The sequence below is a fragment of the Coregonus clupeaformis genome, chromosome 29, assembly GCF_020615455.1.
Source record: "Coregonus clupeaformis isolate EN_2021a chromosome 29, ASM2061545v1, whole genome shotgun sequence".
NCBI classification, from domain to species: Eukaryota; Metazoa; Chordata; class Actinopteri; order Salmoniformes; family Salmonidae; genus Coregonus; species Coregonus clupeaformis.
The window spans coordinates 28,666,101-28,688,163 of record NC_059220.1 but is presented as its reverse complement, the minus strand read 5'-3'; the positions used below and the strand labels follow the sequence as shown (position 1 = coordinate 28,688,163).

General features: G+C 40.0%; 1 protein-coding gene and 1 pseudogene across 2 annotated transcripts; one reads left to right on the top strand and one right to left on the bottom strand.

The window, feature by feature from the left end:
* Positions 1–641: 641 nt before the first annotated feature.
* On the top strand, positions 642–6,787 carry LOC121544998 (transmembrane protein 50A). Of its 2 annotated transcripts, none has more exons than XM_041855310.2 (7): positions 642–756; positions 4,075–4,185; positions 4,283–4,395; positions 4,505–4,572; positions 5,551–5,643; positions 5,769–5,829; positions 5,947–6,787. In XM_041855310.2, exons 2-7 carry the CDS (start codon positions 4,084–4,086, stop codon positions 5,990–5,992), a joined length of 483 nt encoding a protein of 160 aa, XP_041711244.1. In that variant the 5' UTR covers positions 642–756; positions 4,075–4,083; the 3' UTR covers positions 5,993–6,787. The 2 variants fall into 2 exon arrangements, with proteins under 2 accessions (XP_041711244.1, XP_041711243.1); XM_041855309.2 differs by lacking the exon at positions 642–756 and adding an exon at positions 2,155–2,332.
* LOC121544478 lies at positions 6,462–14,195 on the bottom strand (annotated as a pseudogene).
* Positions 14,196–22,063: the final 7,868 nt, after the last annotated feature.

Below are 22,063 nucleotides of genomic sequence, written 5' to 3'. Positions count from 1 at the left end.
TTATTTTTACTATTTTCCAAATTGTAGAATAATAGTGAAGACATCAAAACTATGAAATAACACATATGGAATCATGTAGTAACCAAACAAGTGTTAAACAAATCAAAATATGTTATATTTGAGATTCTTCAAATAGCCACCCTTTGCCTTGATGACAGCTTTGCACACGCTTGGCATTCTTGAATGAGTAGGTGTGTCCAAACTTTTGACTGGGACTGTATATTTTTCCAAAGGGGGTAGAGGAATAAAGAAGAATAGAAGACAAGTCATATGACACTTGTAATCTCTCATGTGACTGTCTCATGTAAATTGGGACAAATGCACATCAAACTTCTCAAACTAGGTCATGAAACAATCCTCCAACCAATGGTTTCCCACCTACTATGCCAGTGAGATGCAGACAGTGAATGGGTACAGTAGTTTACACTGTATGACCACTGGCCCATAGTGATTCTCCTGACTTCACACAGCTCCATAAATTCTCTTTTCAAAATGCTATTATTATAAAATATTGCAATTAAAACGTACGTATTATTTAAGTATGGTATTTAATCTAGTGAATTGATGCACATGGAACAGTCTATGGTGAGTACTGTACTGTGCCGATCTACACAAATGCGGAACTGATGCTGCCATTGGCGTCTCCAACATCAAAGAGGCGTTGAACTGAGCAGGCGCGTGGCTCAGCTCTCTCAGAAGCAAAGTAGGCTAATAAACGGAGTCTAGGGGGTCCATAACGAACACCAAAAAGAAAAGGTAATTAACTCTGAATATTAGGTGACAGCATCATTTCTAATGTTTGTTATTGCCGTTGAGATATTGTTGCATTTTGAGCTACTGGGTCGTGCGGTGCGTCCAACACGAAGGATCCTTCAAGGAATGGCTGGTGCTCCCAAATGCTTTGAACAATGGACTGCGATCAAACTCACACATGGGGATGGCGCAGTATCGATTTATTTTAAACAATAATTAGCTATCGATATATATACACGTAAGTTATCATAATCAGTGTGATTCCTGACAAATACGTTTGTTCGGGTGGTTGTTGATTCTTTTGTTTGAGGGCTTATGCGCTTGAGAGCATCACCATTGTTCTTCGTTAACTCAGATCGAACTGACTTAACACATACGGATAGGGGTAAAAAGCAAGTATGGGGTGTTTAAATAGGTGAATCCTTAGCACTGAAAGCGCAGGTATACTGAGGCGGGATCCTTGGGACGTCTCTTCCTAAACCCTAACCTCAGAGTTGGGACGTCCCGAGGAATCCAAATACCAAGGACCGATAGCAGACGCTTGCCAATTTAACAATCGTTTCCTCTGTCGCAGTTCAAAGCTGTTGGATACTTGTTGTAAATATAGCTAGACTACATGTCCCATGAAACTATGCGGTATACTACTCTGCTTGTAGTCCTAAAACCCGGAAACGAGTTGTCTCTGGTTCGTTCAGCCATCCCTATGAGAAAAATGAATGGCGAAAGAATAGGGTTTTGGAATAAACGCCGAAAATAAGGTCCGAGGTTAACACAGGCTTAGGAGATCTTATACGTTTTGTTATCTGAGATAACAGCAGTAAGTTAACATGTCCTTTATGAATTATGAAGCCTTTATATGCTTTTATAAAGTACATACATTCTTCAAAATACACACAAAGTGACGTTAGCTGATGAATATTATCTCGTAGAACAAAACGTATAAGATCTCCTAAACCTGTGTTTACCGCAGACCTTATTTTGGGCGTTTATCCAAAAACGCCATTCATTTTCTCCATAGGCTTGGTCCAACGAACCATGGCGGAGTTGGTGCCTACAAAAAGACGCCATTACTATTTCTCTATTATAGGTCTTCAAGGGTCCAACAGACCCGGAATTCCGAGAAACGACCCGGGAGCGGGTCTGAGTCCTACATTTAGATTTTTGTCTCGGATCTGAGTCGGGTCTGATATAATTAGCACTGGTCTAGGTAAAATGGATTTACCGACTGGACCCGATTTGGATCCTTCCTCTGTTAATTTAATTTGTGGAGGTGATGAGAACTGAGCAAGCTTGCTATCTGTGTCAGCCAATTGAAACTCAATAAAAGTAAAACTTAAGTCCAGCTGAAACTGGTTCCTGCCACTCACTTCACGTGGCCTGCTGGTGAAGAGAGAGGGGGAGCAAGTGAAAGGAGCCTTGGCCTAGGCTACTGTTGATTGCGAATATGGAGGCATTGAAGTAAAATACAAGTTAGAGGATAAGAGTATAGTGAAAAGGGGACAAGTTTTAATATTGTAGTGGACAAAGATGAGGAGAACGTCTGTGTGGCCAAATGTACTGTGTGCAACTCGCTATTCAGGTTTGATGCAATGTTCTAACTTTTATTTATATTCGTTATTTATTATTATTATTATTATTATAATAATAGTATGCCATTATTATTTTAGGCCTATTTACACACCTAAACCAGTTATTTAAATATGCAAAAATAGTTGTTTCATTTTGTTTTGACATTTTCGCTGGCTAAATTAAGTTCGAACTGTCTTTTTTAATTTAATTTAAAGATAAGTTAAAAGTAGGCCTGTTGTGAAATTAATATAATTATCCTATTTCTGTCATTTGTTGGGTAGGCATACAGTTGGAACTTGCCTTCTTTGGTAATTGATGCAATTATAGGCCTAGCCTGTTCAAAACGTTTGAAGGTTTAAACCAGTTCTTTAAAATATGCAACAAGTGTTTTGTTTGTTTCTGTTGAGCCATTTTCTTTGGCCAAATTAAGTTCCAACTGTAATGTTTTTGCCGCAATATAATATAATTACAGGTAGGCCTACTATAGGGTTACTTGCACTTAAACAATAAAAAGCAAAGAGGGCGAGATGCAAAACTTAATTTAATGCCGCAATATAATAACCTGTGTATTTTCCCTATAATCAATGGCTTTACTTACTTTTGATATTACCCTAATAAAGCTAAGAAACTTTTGTGAAGGTGTGGTATGGATATTATTAGGTTTAGCTAGGCTACTGCAGGCCTATGAAGGCAGTGCACACTGGCGCTCCAACTGACTCTGACAGTTGAACTTGAGGTGAGGAAGAATGTTTTAGGCCTACCAGAGTTACTCCTTTAATCTAACAATATAATGCTTATCTTTATAAAACATTATGATGGAACATTTACGAATTAGCCTCCTAATGTACGCCTATATCTGTATAGCAGTAGTAGCCTATCTGACAAGGATAAAGAATGCATGTTGGTGTCGGGAACATGGCGCTGGCATGCCTTATCTTTCTCTATGGCTAGGCCTAAGCTTCTCTTCCTTTATATTTATATTTTAAATATTAGTATCATACAGTGGATGCCTAGGCCGATAGGCCTGTATGCATGCAATGCCCGGATGCATTTAGCGCTCAAATCTCGGAGAGCTGAACCGTAAGGTAGACCATTTTTGTTTTAGGAAAGTAAAAACCAATAAAACAATAGGCTATAAAGTTTTGAATTTGCTACGCATCGAAACGTCACAAATAGTTTTTTGTAATGTGTTATTGGCAGTTTAAGGACATGTTATTGATAGTGCCGTCTGAGGTTTCCTTCTACTCTCGGATCTGAACTGGTCTTCGGATCCGAACCGGCACGGGTCTGTTTGGGACTGTTTTTCCACAGGCCTTTTTGGATCGGGTCTGACTGTCCTCAGGTCCATTGGGAAAAGGTCTCCGTTAATTTTTTATTCATATCTGGTCGGGTGGGAAAGCCACGAATAGATTTCGGAATGGGTCCAACGTGTGATCCTTTTAGTTGATTTATCCTCTCTGAAACCTTTTCATTATTTTATTGGGATTTTATTTGTTTTGAAGACCTTTACTCTGTATGCATAGAGTGGGTGCCTGGCATCTGTCATCTCACAAACTAGTATCTGTGCAACATTTTAGCAGTAGCTTGATCAGAGTTTAGGATATTTTGTTGGGTTTGATTGAAAAAGTTAATTTATTCATTGTGCATGCATTATACATGAACTTTAATTAGCTACCTAGCTGTAATAGTCAACTCAATTCCTGCATGTGTCTTTTACTCTTTAACCCAGCTCCTTTTCCCTTCACTTTTCAGCTCAGAACCATGTCAGGGTTTTTGGAAAGCATCCGGTGCGGAGACTGCGAGTGCAATGTGGACTGGGGAGAGAGGCGAAACACTATTGCATCTATAGGTGCTGGAGTCCTGGTAGGTTCTACTCTACTATAACATTTGCCAACTTTAGATCACTGAAAGTGAAAAAGGTGGTGGCATATTGCCTAAATCTTAATCCATATTCTTGCAGTTTTTCACTGGTTGGTGGATAATCATTGATGCAGCTGTTAAATATCCAGATGAGGCGACCTTCCATCACGCCTATCACACTTGTGGAGTCATCGCTACTGTGGCTTTTCTCATGTAAGTCATGCTGTGTTGTGAATGTGTCTACCAGGGTTGGGGTCAGTCCCATTTTAATTCAGGAACTCAGTCTGTTCAAATCTTCCTTTTGCCTTTGGTACCCATCTAGGATCAATGCTGTCTCGAATGGCCAGGTGAGAGGGGACAGCTACAGTGAAGGTTGCATTGGGCAGACAGGTATGTGTATGAGAGAATGGAAATTAGGATTTGGCCTTAAATGCAGCTTGTATTATTTTGACCTCTGCAGTAAAATTATTGACCTAATTCTGTGTTTTGGGAGACTTTTGTGGCCCAGTTTTTGACTTCTTACTGTAAGAATACACACAGAGAGATACAGTGGCTTGCGAAAGTATTCACCCCCCTTGGCATTTTTTCCTATTTTGTTGCGTTATAACCTGGAATTAAAATGGATTTTTTGAGGGTTTGTATCATTTGATTTACACAACATGCCTACCACTTTGAAGATGCTATTTTTTTTATGTGAAACAAACAAGAAATAAGACAAAAAAACAGAACTTGAGCGTGCATAACTAGTCAAATGGCACGTTGTGTTTGCTAATCTAAGTTTATCGTTTTAAAAGGCTAATTGATCATTAGAAAACCCTTTTGCAATTATGTTAGCACAGCTGAAAACTGTTGTGCTGATTAAAGAAGCAATAAAACTGGCCTTCTTGAGACTAGTTGAGTATCTGGAGCATCAGCAATTGTGGGTTCGATTACAGGCTCAAAATGGCCAGAAACAAATAACTTTCTTCTGAAACTCGTCAGTCTATTCTTCTTCTGAGAAATGAATGCTATTCCATGCGAGAAATTGCCAAGAAACTGAAGATTTCGTACAACACTGTGTACTATTCCATTCACTGTGTACTATTCAGCACCACTTTTCCATTATTTATTTTTTAGAATTTTTTGAAACAAGTTATTTTTTTCATTTCACTTCACCAATTTCGACTATTTTGTGTATGTCCATTACATGAAATCCAAATAAAAATCAATTTAAATTACAGGTTGTAATGCAACAAAATAGGAAAAACGCTAAGGGGGATGAATACTTTTGCAAGGCACCGTATACACCCACCCACATACAGTTGAAATAAAAGATAGCGCTTCAGACCCTAATGAATCCCTCCCACCTCTTTGTATCACTGATTGCAGGAGGTCGTGTGTGGCTCTTCATTGGCTTCATGCTGGCGTTCGGCTCTCTCATTGCTTCCATGTGGATCCTGTTTGGAGGCTTCGTAGTGCCCAGTAAGTCCAGCATGCCCACTCAGCATGTGCTTATTGTTATGTACCCCAAACAAATAGCTCATCGACATTGAGCAGTCATTGTGCAAAACATAAATAATTATAAAGGTATTTTTTTATGTTTACAGAGAAACCTGTTGTGTATCCTGGTATTGCTGTTTTCTTCCAAAATGCATTCATTTTCTTTGGGTAAGTATTCTTAAGTTTTCTTTGTTTGACCTTAAGTAAATTGTATTTTCTGTTATCTATAAAATCATGTCTACGATGATTATTTTCTCTAAATTAACCCCCACTCTTTTCCTCCAGGGGCTTGGTGTTTAAGTTTGGACGCACTGAAGACTTGTGGCAGTAATGGTTTCTGTCTACTGTTCTCTTGTTGTATGAGACAGTAGTGTATGCTCCAGTCTGTCAAAACACTACTGTCTTTCAAGCATTAGAAAATATACACATTATATAATGACTTTTATTTTGCTTTTTAGATTAACTTGTTTAATTTACAAGTAGGTTTGTTGTTGCTGTACAAATGTACATTTTACTAAAGCATAATTTGCAATTTATCATCTTTTAATCCAATGTTCTTTTCTTTTGAATTCTTGTAATGGGATCTAGGTGTCTTTTCACTCCAAATGTGTGGAGACATTCTGTTACAATAATTGCCCACCTTCCATTATTTATCTTGGAAACCTTACAAAACAGAATAAATGAGCAGATTTGTTTTTACAATACACATTTGTGCACTAATATGTTTTCAAATATTTTGCTTTCTGATGAGGACATACATCCGGGGGGGAGGACACATATCTATGGGAGAGTTAGTCTTGTAAGTAGCCTATTTTCTTACTATACATTTACTGATAATAAGAATTTAACCTTGAATGTGAGCCATTTGTCTTTTCTATTGTCAAGATGTGGGGTCTGTAATTGAGCCAATCTACTGAACCATAATCTGAAGGTCCGTAACTCAAGCTGTAGTTTAAAGGTGGGATTTGATTCCTCAAGGTTTTGATGCTCTGACCCCCATCTGGTTCTTTGACTATGTATTTGACTGCAATGCTTATACATTTACAGTACTTGTATAATAACCAAACCGTGATAACTTTTTTGAACCTGAACAACTATGGCAGCATTAAATAGAAAATGTACAACACACAAGTGTGAGATGAGTCTTTATGCACAGCTCTCAGTTCAATTTCTCTGTTCTCTTGGCTAATATTTGAAGTTTGACTCACACAAAACAATCACAATGGCATATTACAGTGCAGTTTTCACATACTAAGAAATAACAAACATTTTTGTTTTGAAAGATTCATGGGAATATTGTATGGTTGAAATGATGCATTGCATCTCGAGACCTTTTCATCTCCTTTTTATCTTCCAACCTCTCCATTTTGCAATGATAGGGGGGGGAAACTGCAAAATAATGATTTTGGTTAGAGACAGCATAACTTTAGAGGCACAAATCTATTGCTTGATTATAAAACTGCATGGGTTTTTAAAAACAATTGTTTGATACAAACAGAGCATTTCACTCATCATTGATTACTTACCTACCAGAAAGCCTGGTCATCAAAGCATTTCTTGTCCTGTGGTGGCCTCCAGAAATTCAATTTCTGAAAACCTGAGCAAGAATGAACAGGTTTGTGGTTAAACCCACAATCCTCTAGTGAGTCCAATAACACATATGTACTGTAGAAACTCCCAGGTGCCTGAGATGACAAATCGGACAGCCCTTGAAAAGATGCATAACCTAATTCAAAGGACACCCCACATGAATGTGTACAACTAGAGTGATTATGTAATGCCCTATCAAATGCAGCGATAATTTAAGTGTCCCCAATGCTATTTTATTCCCTTCAGATCCTGTAAACCTAGGTTATTTTAATACCACCTACGATGAAAGATCAGAGTCAGCGATCTGTAAGATAAGTGGAACCATCCACCCCAGGATTTCAGGCAGACCATGGACACTAAGGACTCCGCAGGTGTCATGGCACTCAAACGCAAACAGCATGAGGGGCTGGAAGACAAAGTAGTAATATGAGAAAAGGGCTTTTCATATTATTCTTATAAGATAGAGACAGTTTGCAAAAACATTTAGAAAGCCTATGGGCAATTAATACATTTTGTTTATCAATATCTTAATGCAGGGTTTCCCAAACTCAGTCCTCGGGAACCCAAGGGGTGCACGTTTTTGTTTGTTGCCCTAGCACTACACAGCTGACTCAAATAATCAACTAATCATCAAGCTTTGATCATTTGAATCAGCTGTGTAGTGTTCGTGCAAAAACCAAAACATACACCCCTTGGGGTTCCGAGGACTGAGTTTGGGAAACACTGCCTTAATGTATCGGGATCCCAAGGTTGATGTCAGTGAAGAAGCAAAACCAATCGTTATACTTGCCCATTACAGAGAACGGTCAATTTTATTTTTCTCATGCTGTTGCTCGGATCCTCGTCGGTACACGACCCATGACATCAGTCCAAAGAAGGCCCCAAAGATGTGGAGCAGCATGATGGTATTCAAAAACCGCACCTGTGTGTAAACATCAGACACCTGACCATCAGTATCCAGTCTAAAAACACATCATTTTATCAGCTGTAGGCTTACTTTTAGGAATGTCATTGAGCACAAACCCTGAGACCTCAGCAGGGCAATAAGAAGGAGATGGACAGGATTGGTCTTCCCAAGGACAGCACCTATAGCAATGAGGGAGAATGCTGTGCACATCTCTGCAACAACCAAGCTGGTCCAAACACAGAAAAGGGGTTCAATATCTATGATATCTGCTTTCAACAGATAACAATACATGAATATAGACATTTTAACAATAATCAAATTGGCAGGTAAAAAAATCTGGGAGCTTTAGGTAATGTTTTCAAATCTCAAAATTGATCTAATGTTCAGATGAGTCCATCTCCCACGAAATCTGAAGTTTAGTTTAGATCCAATTACACGATGCCTCAATGCCAGATGAATAGAAAGATAGACACCATCTAAAATATGCCTGTCTTTCCCATACACCACAACTTTGATTTATTTATTGACCTTCTCATATTTATATTTTAATTTTTTTACATTTTTAAAAATATTTATCTAGATCTTTCATCTGTGATACAAAGACTCAACACCGTACAGGATAACTGCCCACTGGACAGCCATGGCTGCCACCAGGAGGGTAAATCCTGTGCCACTGAAGCTGTACCGCACCAGGAACGTGGCCAGAAAGCCAAAACCCAGAATCACCGTAATGTTAACATCCTGGAAAGAGAGGACACATAATATGTCACAGAAGGGAAAGGAAATAGGGGAAACAGATTCTGTATCACTAGTCTTGTGAGCCTATAGCCTGCCCAATAAGCCCCTAATGCCTTATGTGGATAAATAGAGCTGAATTGTCTTGTTGCCCCACACAAAGTTTGTGTATTACTGACCACTGAAACTGTGTACAATGCAGCTAGCCATTATGTGGGGAGGCTTTACCCGCCTCAACAAGTCCACCTGCAACCTCGTTGGCCAAGCCAGAGAAAGCACTTTTCACTTCTAACCAGCGTTGGTAGCCCCTCCCCATCCTGTCTGTTGCTCTACTCTCTCTCTCTGTGTCTCTCTGTGTCTCTCTCATAACTACATTTGGACAAATTTCAATAAAAAGGTACACACATCCTATTGATGAAGTGGGAATCTGTGATGCAAAACTATACCCATTAATTCTTGAAGAATATAACTTATAAATTCCTCATCCCACTGGGCACACACTGGTTGAATCAATATTGTTTCCACATTATTTCAATGAAATTATATTGAACCAATGTGGAATAGATGTTGAATTGACGTCTGGGCCCAGTGGGATGAGCTTTCAACTGTCTTACCTTATGATCACTCAGCTACACAGCTGATGCCTGCTGGACTGTTCCTTTACACACGGTACCCTATCCTGTTTATCTGTTTAGCCTCAGCCCAATCTTTCGTCGCCATTACCAGTTGTTGTCTTAGCCCTCTCGAATAACACCTGTGATTGCGTTATGCCTCTCTCCCATGTCAATATGCCTAGCCTATTGCTGTTTGGGATAGTTCTTATTGTACTATTTCACTGTAGAACCTCCAGTCCCGCTCAACCAGCCTCAGAGAGCTCCTTTGTCCCACCCCCCATACACGCGGAGACCGGCTCAATCGGTACCTCCAGTGATGCTACCTCTTTCATCGTTACCCAATGCTTAGGTGTACCTCCACTGAACATATCCTTCCATATCCTTGTCTGTACATAATGCCCTGAATCAATTCTACAACGCCCGGAAATCTGCCCCTCTTCTCTGTACCCAACGCACTAGAAGACCAGTTCTTAAAGCCTTTAGCCGTATCCTTATTATATTCCTCCTCTGTTCCTCTGGTGATGTAGAGGTTAACCCAGGCCCTGTAGCCCCCAGTATCACTACTATTCCCCAGGAGCTATCATTTGTTGACTTCTGTAACCGTAACAGCCTTGGATTCTTGCATGTCAACATCAGAAGCCTCCTCCCCAAGTTTGAGTAATTCACTGCGTTAGCACACTCTGCCAAACCTGATGTTCTAGCAGTGTCTGAATCCTGGCTTAGGAAGGCCACCAAAAATTCAGAAATGTCCATCCCGAATTACAACATTTTCCGTCTAGATAGAACTGCCAAAGGGGGCGGAGTTGCAATCTACTGTAGAGATAGCCTGCAGAGCTCTATCATACTATCCAGGTCTGCCCAAACAGTTTGAGCTTCTACTTCTAAAAATCCACCATTCCAGAAATAAGTCTCTCACTGTTGCCGCTTGCTACAGATCCCCCTCAGCCCCCAGTTGTGCCCTGGACACCATATGTGAATTGCTTGCCCCCCATCTATCCTCAGAGTTCGTACTGCTTGGTGACCTAAACTGGGATATGCTTAACACCCCGGGCGTCCTACAATCTAAACTAGATGCCCTCAATCTCACACAAATTATCAAGGAACCTACCAGGTACAACCCTAAATCTGTAAACATGGGCACCCTCATAGATATCATCCTGACTAATTTACCCTTTAAATACACCTCTGCTGTCTTCAACCGGGATCTCAGCGATCACTGCCTCATTGCCTGCGTCCCCTCATCACTGTCAAATGCTCCCTAAAACACTTTAGCGAGCAGGCCTTTCTAATTGACCTGGCCCGGGTATCCTGGATGGATATTGACCTCATTCCGTCAGTAGAGGATGCCTGGATGTTCTTCAAAAGTGCTTTCCTCTCCATCTTAAATAAGCATGCCCCATTCAAAAAATTCTGAACTAAGAACAGATATAGCCCCTGGTTCACCCCAGACTTGACTGCCCTTGACCAGCACAAAAACATCCTGTGGCGTACTGCATTAGCATCGAGCAGCCCCCGCGATATGCAACTTTTCAGGGAAGTAAGGAACCAATATACACAATAGCTTTTTCAAACAGAAATTTGCATCCTATAGCACTAACTCCAAAAACTTTTGGGACACTGTAAAGTCCATGGAGAATAAGAGCACCTCCTCCCAGCTACCCATTGCACTGAGGCTAGGAAACACTGTCAACACTGATAAATCTACGATAATCGAGAATTTCAATAAGCATTTTGCTACGGCTGGCAATGCTTTCCACCTGGCTACCCCTACCCTGGCCACCAGCTCTGCACCCTCCGCTGCAACTTGCCCATGCCTCCCCCCCAATTCTCCTTCACCCAAATTCAGATAACTGATGTCCTGAAAGATTTGCAAAATCTGGACCCCTACAAATCAGCTGGGCTAGACAATCTGGACCCTTTCTTTCTAAAATTAGCCGCCAAAATTGTTGCAACCCCTATTACTAGCCTGTTCAACCTCTCTTTCGTATCATCTGAGATCCCCAGAGATTGGAAAGCTGCCGCGGTCATCCCCCTCTTCAAAGGGGGTGACACTCTAGATCCAAACTGTTACAGACCTATATCCATCCTGCCCTGCCTTTCGAATGTATTTGAAAGCGAAGTTAACAAACAGATCACCGACCATATCGAATCCCACCGTACCTTCTCCGCTATGCAATCTTGTTTCCGAGCTGGTCATGGGTGCACCTCAGCCACACTCAAGGTCCTAAACGATATAATAACCGCGATCGATAAAAGACAGTACTGTGCAGCCGTCTTTATCGACCTGGCCAAGGCTTTTGACTCTGTCAATCACAGCATTCTTATTGGCAGACTAAATAGCCTTGGTTTCTCAAATGACTGCCTCGCCTGGTTCACCAACTACTTCTCAGATAGAGTTCAATGTGTCAAATCGGAGGGCCTGTTGTCTGGACCTCTGGCAGTCTCTATGGGGTGCCACAGGGTTCAATTCTCGGGCCGACTCTATTCTCTGTGTATATCAATGATGTCGCTCTTGCTGCTGGTGACTCTCAGATCCACCTCTACGCAGACGACACCATTTTGTATACATCTGGCCCTTCATTGGACACTGTGTTAACAAACCTCAAGCTTCAATGCCATACAACACTCTTTCCGTGGACTCCAACTGCTCTTAAACGCTAGTAAAACTAAATGCATGCTCTTCAATTGAACGCTGCTTGCACCCGCCCGCCCAACTAGAATCACTACTCTCGGCGGGTCTGATTTAGAATATGTGGACAACTACAAATACCTAGGTGTCTGGTTAGACCGTAAACTCTTCTTCCAGACTCACATTAAGCATCTCCAATCCAAAGTTAAATCTAGAATCGGCGTCCTATTTTGCAACAAAGCCTCCTTCACTCATGCTGCTAAACATGCCCTCGTAAAACTGACTATCCTACCGATCCTTGACTTCGGCGATGTCATTTACAAAATAGCTTCCAACACTCTACTCAGCAAATTGGATGTAGTCTATCACAGTGCCATCCGTTTTGTCACCAAAGCCCCATATACTACCCACCATTGTGACCTGTACGCTCTCGTTGGCTGGCCCTCACTACATATTCGTCGCCAAAACCACTGGCTCCAGGTCATCTATAAATCTCTTCAAGGCAAATCCTTGCCTTATTTTAGCTCATTGGTCACCATAGCAACACCCAACCATAGTATGCGTTCCAGCAGGTATATCTCACTGGTCATCCCCAAAGCCATCACCTCCTTTGGCCGCCATTCCTTCCAGTTCTCTGCTGCCAATGACTGGAACGAATTGCAAAAATCTCTGAAGCTGGAGACTCTTATCTCCCTCACTATCTTTAAGCATCAGTTGTCAGAGCACCTTACCGATCACTGCACCTGTACACAGCCCATCTGAAATTAGCCCACCCAACTACCTCATCCCTATATTGTTATTTATTTTGCTCTTTTGCACCCCAGTATCTCTATTTGCACTCCTTTCTCTAGCATTCCAGTGTTAATACTAATTGTAATTATTTTGCACTATAGCCTATTTATTGCCTTACCTCTATAACTTGCTACATTTGCACACACTGTATATATATTTTCTGTTGTATTTTATGACCTTATGTTTTTTTTACCCCATATGCAACTCTGTGTTGTTGTTTTTATCGCACTGCTTTGCTTTATCTTGGCCAGGTCGCAGTTGTAAATGAGAACTTGTTCTCAACTGGCTTACCTGGTTAAATAAAGGTGAAATAAATAAAAATAAATAAAAAAATTGCGCTGTCTATGAATTGGAGAGTGGTTAAATTTCTCCAGCCCCATCACTCAGCTGTTTACCAAAACAGTATTGGAAGACCGTTTGTTGTTGTTTGAAACGCAGATTGCACCTTAAAAACAAAGATATCCCAAAAGCATGTTTTATTAAGACATTTGTTTTGTTTCATAAAAAGTATTATTTCTCTTGAATTCTACTCCTGTCCACCACTTCTCCAAAACAGCACATTAGAATTGTTCTGCAACTCACCTTAGTAATACTTGGTGAATGCATATTGTTTAGTTTCTAAATTTTGTTCAATGTAAACATAAAAAAGAAATACTAGGATGAATCCCGAATGCAGGAAAAATAGCAGAGACTCGGTGCGTATTGGGGAGCCATTGGCGTGTCTAACTACAAATGACCAAATGGTGCCAAAACAATTGTTTCTGCTGCGCCGCGCAACCCTTTCTACGCGCAACCAGAATGTCCCGTTGGCGAGGAAGCGCAGCTACTTTGCCCGGGGTATTGCCTGGGGTGGGGACCCTCTGTTTTATTCTGTTTATGTTTACAAGTCATCTTTGTAAATGTCGACGCCGCTGCAGGTTTTTGGGCCATCCATATTTGGAGGGTAAATCCTGAGCCACTAAAGCTGCACCGCACCAGCAATGTGGCCAGAAAGCCAAAACTCAGAATCACCATAGCGTTAACATCCTGGAATTCTGTGAGGAAAGATAACATGTCACAGAAGGGAAAGGAAATATGGGAAACACATTGTGTATCACTAATCTTGTGAGCCTGAGAGCCTATAGCCTGCCCAATAAGCACCTATTTCCTTATAAGGGAATAAATAGAGTTGCATTGTTTTGTGTTGCACCACACAACGTTTTTTGTTGCCCCACACAAAGTTTGTGTATCACTGACCACTGTAACTGTACACAATGAAGCTAGCCATGTGAGAACCAAGCAAACCGGGAATATTCACAGAACATTCTCATTAAGCTCTAGTTAGGGTTTTATCTAACATTAGGATGATAACATCCCCCCAAAAAATGTTATACAAAAAAATGTTTTAAATGAAATATGCTTGGAATGTACTCCTTAAATTTCTAAAACTGTTCCCAGCAAACCAAAATTGGTGCTGTGAAAGTTCCCAGAACATTCGTTAGGCTGTGGCAAATGTTCTCATAACACAAAAACTGTCCAGTTGTGCTGATGATTATACAATGTTTGTTGCAAGAACATTCCCAGAACACATTTTGTCTGTTATTTAAAAGGTTTCCAGAATGTTTTATTAGGTCGTGGGAACAGTCTGGTGGGAACATTGTGGGGACAATGCAGATTGTCCAGTTGTGTGAATGATTATACGTTTATTTTAGGTTGCAAAAAACATTCACCTGATGTTACAAGAATGTTCCCAGAACATATTTTTTATGTTCTTAAAAAGTTCCTAAAACATTTCTATAGGTTGTGGGAACAGTGTGGGGATATGACAAGAGAAAGGTTCCCAAAACACTAAAACTGTCCAGTTGTGCTGACATTCAAATAATGTTTGTGTCAGGGTGCACAATAAATTGCTTTGATGATGCAAGAATGTTGACAGAACAGCCTTTCTGAGTTATTTAAAGGTTCACAGATTATGTAATTAGGTTGTGGGAACAACGTGTGTACATTACAAGAGATAGGTTCCCAAAACACAGAATATGCTCAGTTGTGATGACATTCATACAATGTTTAAGTTAGGTTTGCACAGGACATTCCCTTAATGTTATAAGAATGTTGAGAGGGCCTCCTGAGTGGTTCAATCCCAGGCTGTGTCACAACTGGCCGCGACCGGGAGTCCCATAGGGCGGCGCACAATTGGCCCAACATTGTCCAGGTTAGGGGAGGGTTTGGCCAGGGGGGCTTTACTTGGCTCATCGCGCTCTAGCGACTCCTTGTGGCAGGTCGGGTGCCTGCAGGCTGACTTCGGTTGTCAGTAGAACGGTGTTTCCTCCGACACATTGGTGCATTTTACCTTGTCTTGGTGGTCCTCATAACATTTCAAGAACATTTAGAAAATGTTACATTTAAGTTGACCTAATACCTCAAGATTCTCAGCATGAACATTTCTAGTTCCTTAAAGCATAAGAAAGCAGATCGGATTACATCCAGATTGAATGGCTATTCCCATTTGAGGATTGTAGGCCCACTACAAGGTGATATACAGCAGACACACATGGCATTTCATTTCATTCATAGGACATTTGAACAGCATTTAATCATAAAAACCTAACCATATTATTTTTTACAATTCATATGTTGACAATCTGCAAGTCCTTGGTTCCCAAGCCAGGTCTTTTATCCTTTGCAACACCAGGAAAGCTCTCTTGCGTCTTTTTTTTCCAGTATATACAGTGAGCTCCAAAAGTATTGGGACATTTACATTTTTGTTTTGTTTTGGCTCTGTAATCCAGCACATTGGATTTAAAATGATACAACAAGACTATGAGGTTAAAGTGCCGACAGTCAGCTTTAATCTGAAGGTATTTTCATGTGAACCGTTTAGAAATTACAGCACTTTTTATACATGGTCCCCCATTTTAGGGGACCAAAACTACTGGGACAAATTCACTTATACAGTGCCTGAAGAAAATATTCACACCCTTTGACTTTTTCCACATTTTGTTGTGTTACAGCCTGAATTTAAAATAGTTTACATTTAGATTTTTTTTTGTCACTGGTTTACACACAATACCCCATAATGTAAAAGTGGAATGATGTTTTTTGAAATGTTTACAAATTAATTAAAAATGATAAGCTGAAATGTCTTGAGTCAATAAGTATTCAACCCCTTTATTATGGCAAGCCTAAATAAATTCAGGAGTAAAAATGTGCTTAACAATAACTCACATGGACTTTGTGTGCAATAATAGTGTTTAACAAGTTTTTTTAATGACTACCTAATCTCTGTACCCCACACATACAATTATCTGTAAGGTCCCTCAGTCAAGCAGTGAATTTCAAACACAGATTCAACCACAAAGACCAGGGGAGGTTTTCCAATGCCTCACAAAGAAGGGCACCTATTGGTAGATGGGTAAAATAAAGCAGACATTGAATATCCCTTTGAGCATGGTGAAGTTATTAATTACACTTTGGATGGTGTATAAATACACCCAGTCGCATCAAAGATACAGGCGTCCTTCCTAACTCAGTTGCCGGAGAGGAAGGAAACCGCTCAGGGATTTCACCATGAGGCCAACAGTGACTTTAAAACAGTTACAGAGTTTAAAGGCTGTGATAGGAGAAAACTGAGGATGGATCAACAACATTGTAGTTACTTCACAATACTAACCTAATTGACAGAGTGGATAGAAGGAAGCCTGTACAGAATACAACTATTCTAAAACATGCATCCTGTTTGCAACAAGGCACTAAAGTAAAACTGCAAAAAGAATGTGGTTAAGCAATTAACTTTTTGTCCGGAATACAAAGTGTTATGTTTGAACACATTACTGAGTACCACTCTCCATATTTCCAAGCATAGTGGTGGCTGCATCATGTTATGGGTATGCTTGTAATCATTAAGGACTGGGGGTTTTTTCAGGATAAAATAAACGAGATGGAGCTAAGCACAGGGAGATGATTTCACCTTTTAGAAAGACAATAACCTAAAACACAAGGCAAAAACGACACTGGAGGTGCTTACCAAGAAGACAGTGAGTGGCCGAGTTACAGTTTTGACTTAAATCTACTTGAAAATCGATGGCAAGACCTGAAAATGGTTGTCTAGCAATGATCAACAACTAATTTGAAAGAGCTTTAAGAATTTTGAAAAGAAAAATGGGCACATGTTGCACATTCCATGTGTGGAAAGCTCTGAGAGACTAACCCAGAAAGATTCACAGCTGTAATCGCTGCCAAAGGTGCTTCTACAAAGTATTGACTCAGGAGTGCGACAACAATATTTGGAATAAGTCAAGGGGTATGAATACTTTCTGAAGGCACTGTGTGTATTAAAGTAGTCAAACATTTAGTATTTGGTCCCATATTCCTAGAACACAATGATTACATCAATCGTGTGACTCTACAAACTTGTTGGATGCATATTCTGTTTGATTTGGTTGTGTTTCAGATGATTTTGTGCCCAAAAGAAATGAATGGTAAATAATGTATTGCATCATTTTGGAGTCACTCTTATTGTAAATAAGAATAGAATATGTTTCTAAACACTTCTACATTAATATCATACCCCCCAAAACATGCTAACCTTATTGTAATGGTGAGAGGTTAGCATGTCTTGGGGGTATGATATTTGTGCGCCTGTAACTTTCTCACTCATCATTATTCACGATTCATTCAGGACTATCCCTAATCATGGTAGCATCCACATTAATGTAGAAGTGTTTAGAAACATATTCTATTCACAAGCTTGATGTAATCATTGCATGCTAGGAATATGGGACCAAATACTAAACATTTGACTACTTTAATACACATAAGTGAATTTGTCCCAATACTTTTGGTCCCCTAAAATGGGCGCACTATGTACAAAAAGTGCTGTAATTTCTAAACTGTTCACCCGATATGGATACAAATACCCTCAAATTAAAGCTGACATTCTGCACTTTAACCTCATAGTCATTGAATTCCATGCTTCCTTTTTAGCCTTCTACTGATAACTGGGTTATTTACTATCACTTCACCTATCCTCTTCATATGCTGCATACTTCTGGGCCCATATTCACAAGGTATCCAAGACTATGAGTACTGATATAGGATAACTTTTGCTATTCAGATCATGAAAAAAAAAAACTCATTTTTTATTTAATAATTCGACAAAGTGCACTGCACCATAGATATACCAATTCCAATTGTTAAAATCATTCTCTTTCATTGGATGATCATTTCCAGCAGTGGTTCTCAACCTTTTTCGGTTAATGCACCACCAACTGAATTTTACTCTGCCCGGAGTACCCCTGAAGTACCCCCTCATGTGCATTTTACCAGTAGGCCCATGGTCTCATGAGTCTTTTCAAGTACCCCCTGTGGATAGGCCAAGTACCCCCAGGGGTCCTAGTACCCTGGTTGGGAACCACTGATTTACAGAGTGCATGTCACATGAAATATCATTTGATCAACTGTAGGCCTACCAGTGGTGTAGTGCTAATGTTTTAGGTGAGGGAGCGCAAAATAATGAAATGTAAATTACGTCATAATTTCCTCAATAAAAGTTTGTACCGACAGATGTAGCCAATATCATTATAAAATATGCATAAAATGCATCCTCTAATTGCAACGTCTGTCTCTGCCCACACATATTGTTTCAAGAACATTTTATATTTTTATACCCTCAAACACCAAGTTAGGCATAGGCTACCTCATTTCAAAATAGGCCCTCATCACCGTCAATCGTTAATGATAATTATTGACGTTTTACTGATGAAACGTCCTAACTGCATCTCCATGCCAATCATTAGATTGATCTCAATCAGTTTCATGGGAATATACATTTAGATCTTCTTGAATTACTGTTTTGTGAGCGAATTAGAGCAGATGGTGTAAACCAGAGTCTAAGCCCTGTCTAAGCCGGGGGAGGGGGTTCTACTAAGCTATAAGGATTTTTTTTAAAGGTCATACCAAGGACCATTTAGCTATTTGATTTAGAATTTTAAGACCCCTTGAAGTATCAAAAATATATATATAACAAATATTGTACTGCTATTAGCCCGTACAAACGCATTGAATAACAGATTCACTTCATGGAACAACAGATAGTCCCCCAAAACTGTCTAAAGAAAGTTTGTTCTGAAGTGTCTGTCCTACAGTGGGGGAAAAAAGTATTTAGTCAGCCACCAATTGTTCAAGTTCTCCCACTTAAAAAGATGAGAGAGGCCTGTAATTTTCATCATAGATACACGTCAACTATGACAGACAAATTGAGGAAAAAAAATCCAGAAAATCACATTGTAGGATTTTTAATGAATTTATTTGCAAATTATGGTGGAAAATAAGTATTTGGTCACCTACAAACAAGCAAGATTTCTGGCTCTCACAGACCTGTAACTTCTTCTTTAAGAGGCTCCTCTGTCCTCCACTCGTTACCTGTATTAATGGCACCTGTTTGAACTTGTTATCAGTATAAAAGACACCTGTCCACAACCTCAAACAGTCACACTCCAAACTCCACTATGGCCAAGACCAAAGAGCTGTCAAAGGACACCAGAAACAAAATTGTAGACCTGCACCAGGCTGTGAAGACTGAATCTGCAATAGGTAAGCAGCTTGGTTTGAAGAAATCAACTGTGGGAGCAATTATTAGGAAATGGAAGACATACAAGACCACTGATAATCTCCCTCGATCTGGGGCTCCATGCAAGATCTGGATGGAGGAATCGGCCAAAATACCAGCAACAGTGTGTGAAAACCTTGTGAAGACTTACAGAAAACGTTTGACCTGTGTCATTGCCAACAAAGGGTATATAACAAAGTATTGAGAAACTTTTGTTATTGACCAAATACTTATTTTCCACCATAATTTGCAAATAAATTCATTAAAAATCCTACAATGTGATTTTCTGGATAAAAAAATCTCATTTTGTCTGTCATAGTTGACGTGCACCTATGATGAAAATTACAGGCCTCTCTCATCTTTTTAAGTGGGAGAACATGCACAATTGGTGACTGACTAAATACTTTTTCCCCCCCACTGTATATATGAGAGATATAAGAAAGATAAGGAAACCAGTTTCTTTTTTTTCTCCATGTATTTAACCCCTTATTTTTGGCACTAAACAGTCTCCATATACAGTTGAAGTCAGAAGTTTACATACACTTAGGTTGGAGTCATTAAAACTCGTTTTTCAACCACTCCACAATATTCTTGTTAACAAACTATAGTTTTGGCAAATCGGTTAGGACATCTACTTTGTGCATGACACAAGTAATTCTTCCAACAATTGTTTACAGACAGATTATTTCACTTATAATTCACTGTATCACAATTCCAGTGGGTCAGAAGTTTACATAGACTAAGTTGACTGTGCCTTTAAACAGCTTGGAAAATTCCAGAAAATTATGTCATGGCTTTAGAAGCTTCTGATAGGCTAATTAACATCATTTGAGTCAATTGGAGGTGTACCCGTGGATGTATTTCAAGGCCTTCCTTCTGTAAGTCGCTCTGGATAAGAGCGTCTGCTAAATGACTAAAATATGAATGTACTTTGGTGCGAAAAGTGCAAATCAATCCCAGAACAACAGCAAAGGACCTTGTGAAGATGCTGGAGGAAACAGGTACAAAAGTATCTATATCCACAGTAAAACAAGTCCTATATCGACATAACCTGAAAGACCGCTCAGCAAGGAAGAAGCCACTGCTCCAAACCGCCTACAAAAGGCCAGACTACAATTTGCAACTGTACATGGGGACAAAGATTGTACTTTTTGGAGAAATGTCCTCTGGTCTGATGAAACAAAAATATAACTGTTTGGCCATAATGACCATCGTTATGTTTGGAAGAAAAAGGGGGTCCTTGCAAGCCGAAGAACACCATCCCAACCGTGAAGCACGGGGGTGGCAGCATCATGCTGTGGGGGTGCTTTGCTGCAGGAGGGTCTGGTGCACTTCACAAAATAGATTGCATCATGAGGAAGGAAAATTATGTGGATATATTGAAGCAACATCTCAAGACATCAGTCAGGAAGTTAAGCTGGTCGCAAGTGGGTCTTCCAAATGGACAATGACCCCAAGCATACTTCCAAAGTTGTGGCAAAATGGCTTAAGGACAACAAAGTCAAGGTATTGGAGTGGCCATCACAAAGCCCTGACCTCAATCCTATTGAAAATGTGTGGCCAGAACTGAAAAAGCGTGTGCGAGCAAGGAGGCCTACAATCCTGACTCATTTACACCAGCTCTGTCAGGAGGAATGGGCCAAAAATTCACCCAACTTATTGTGGGAAGCTTGTGGAAGGCTACCCAAACATTTGACCTAAGTTAAACCATTTAAAGGCAATGCTACCAAATACTAATTGAGTGTATGTAAACTTCTGACCCACTGGGAATGTGATGAAAGAAATAAAAGCTGAAATAAATCACTCTCTACTATTATTCTGACATTTCACATTCTTAAAATAAAGTGGTGATCCTAACTGACCTAAGACAGGGCATTTTTACTAGGATTAAATGTCAGGAATTGTGAAAAACAGAGTTTAAATGTATTTGGCTAAGGTGTATGTGAACTTCCAACTCCAACTGTATACTTCGATAAAAAAATTTCTCAACTGGTACTGGGGGACCTTCAGATGAGTCTTTTGAGGCCTGGGGGCGTCCTAGAGCAAATCAACCGACATGTACGTGAGAGTCCCACCTTTCCACAGAGGGGTCATATTAGTGTGTAGCCCAACCTGTTCAGACGCTACAGACAGAAGTTAGCAGATCGGCTGTACCGACTTCAGCCGATTTTGTTAGAAGACCGATTTTCAGGATGTCTCATGGTCTGACAAACACCGCTCTAGCTCTGTCACCTTGCAAAAAAACGGATATCTCTAGCTTAAACTGACAGATTGTTATGGGAATTTTAGTGTTATGCTAAATAGATTTCCTCGGGGGCGCGGCATCGACACTAGGGGGTTCAACAAACTGTTAGCCTTTCTTATATTTTGTTTCAATCAAAGCATACACTGAGTGTACAAAGAATTAAGAACACCTTCCTAATATTGCGTTGCAGTCACACAGTGGCGTAATAAATTCAACTACACATTTGTTTCATCACAAAACCGGAGAGCAACATCTGTCTGGTGAAGTCCACAAAGTAAATATTGCATGTAACAAACAGTTATAT

Coding starts and splice junctions, on each gene's coding strand:
- LOC121544998 (XM_041855309.2), top strand. CDS start 2,306: ATGTACTGTGTGCAACTCGCTATTCAG. Junction 2,333..4,074: donor GTGTGCAACTCGCTATTCAG/GTTTGATGCAAT, acceptor TTCACTTTTCAG/CTCAGAACCATGTCAGGGTT. Junction 5,644..5,768: donor TGGAGGCTTCGTAGTGCCCA/GTAAGTCCAGCA, acceptor TTATGTTTACAG/AGAAACCTGTTGTGTATCCT.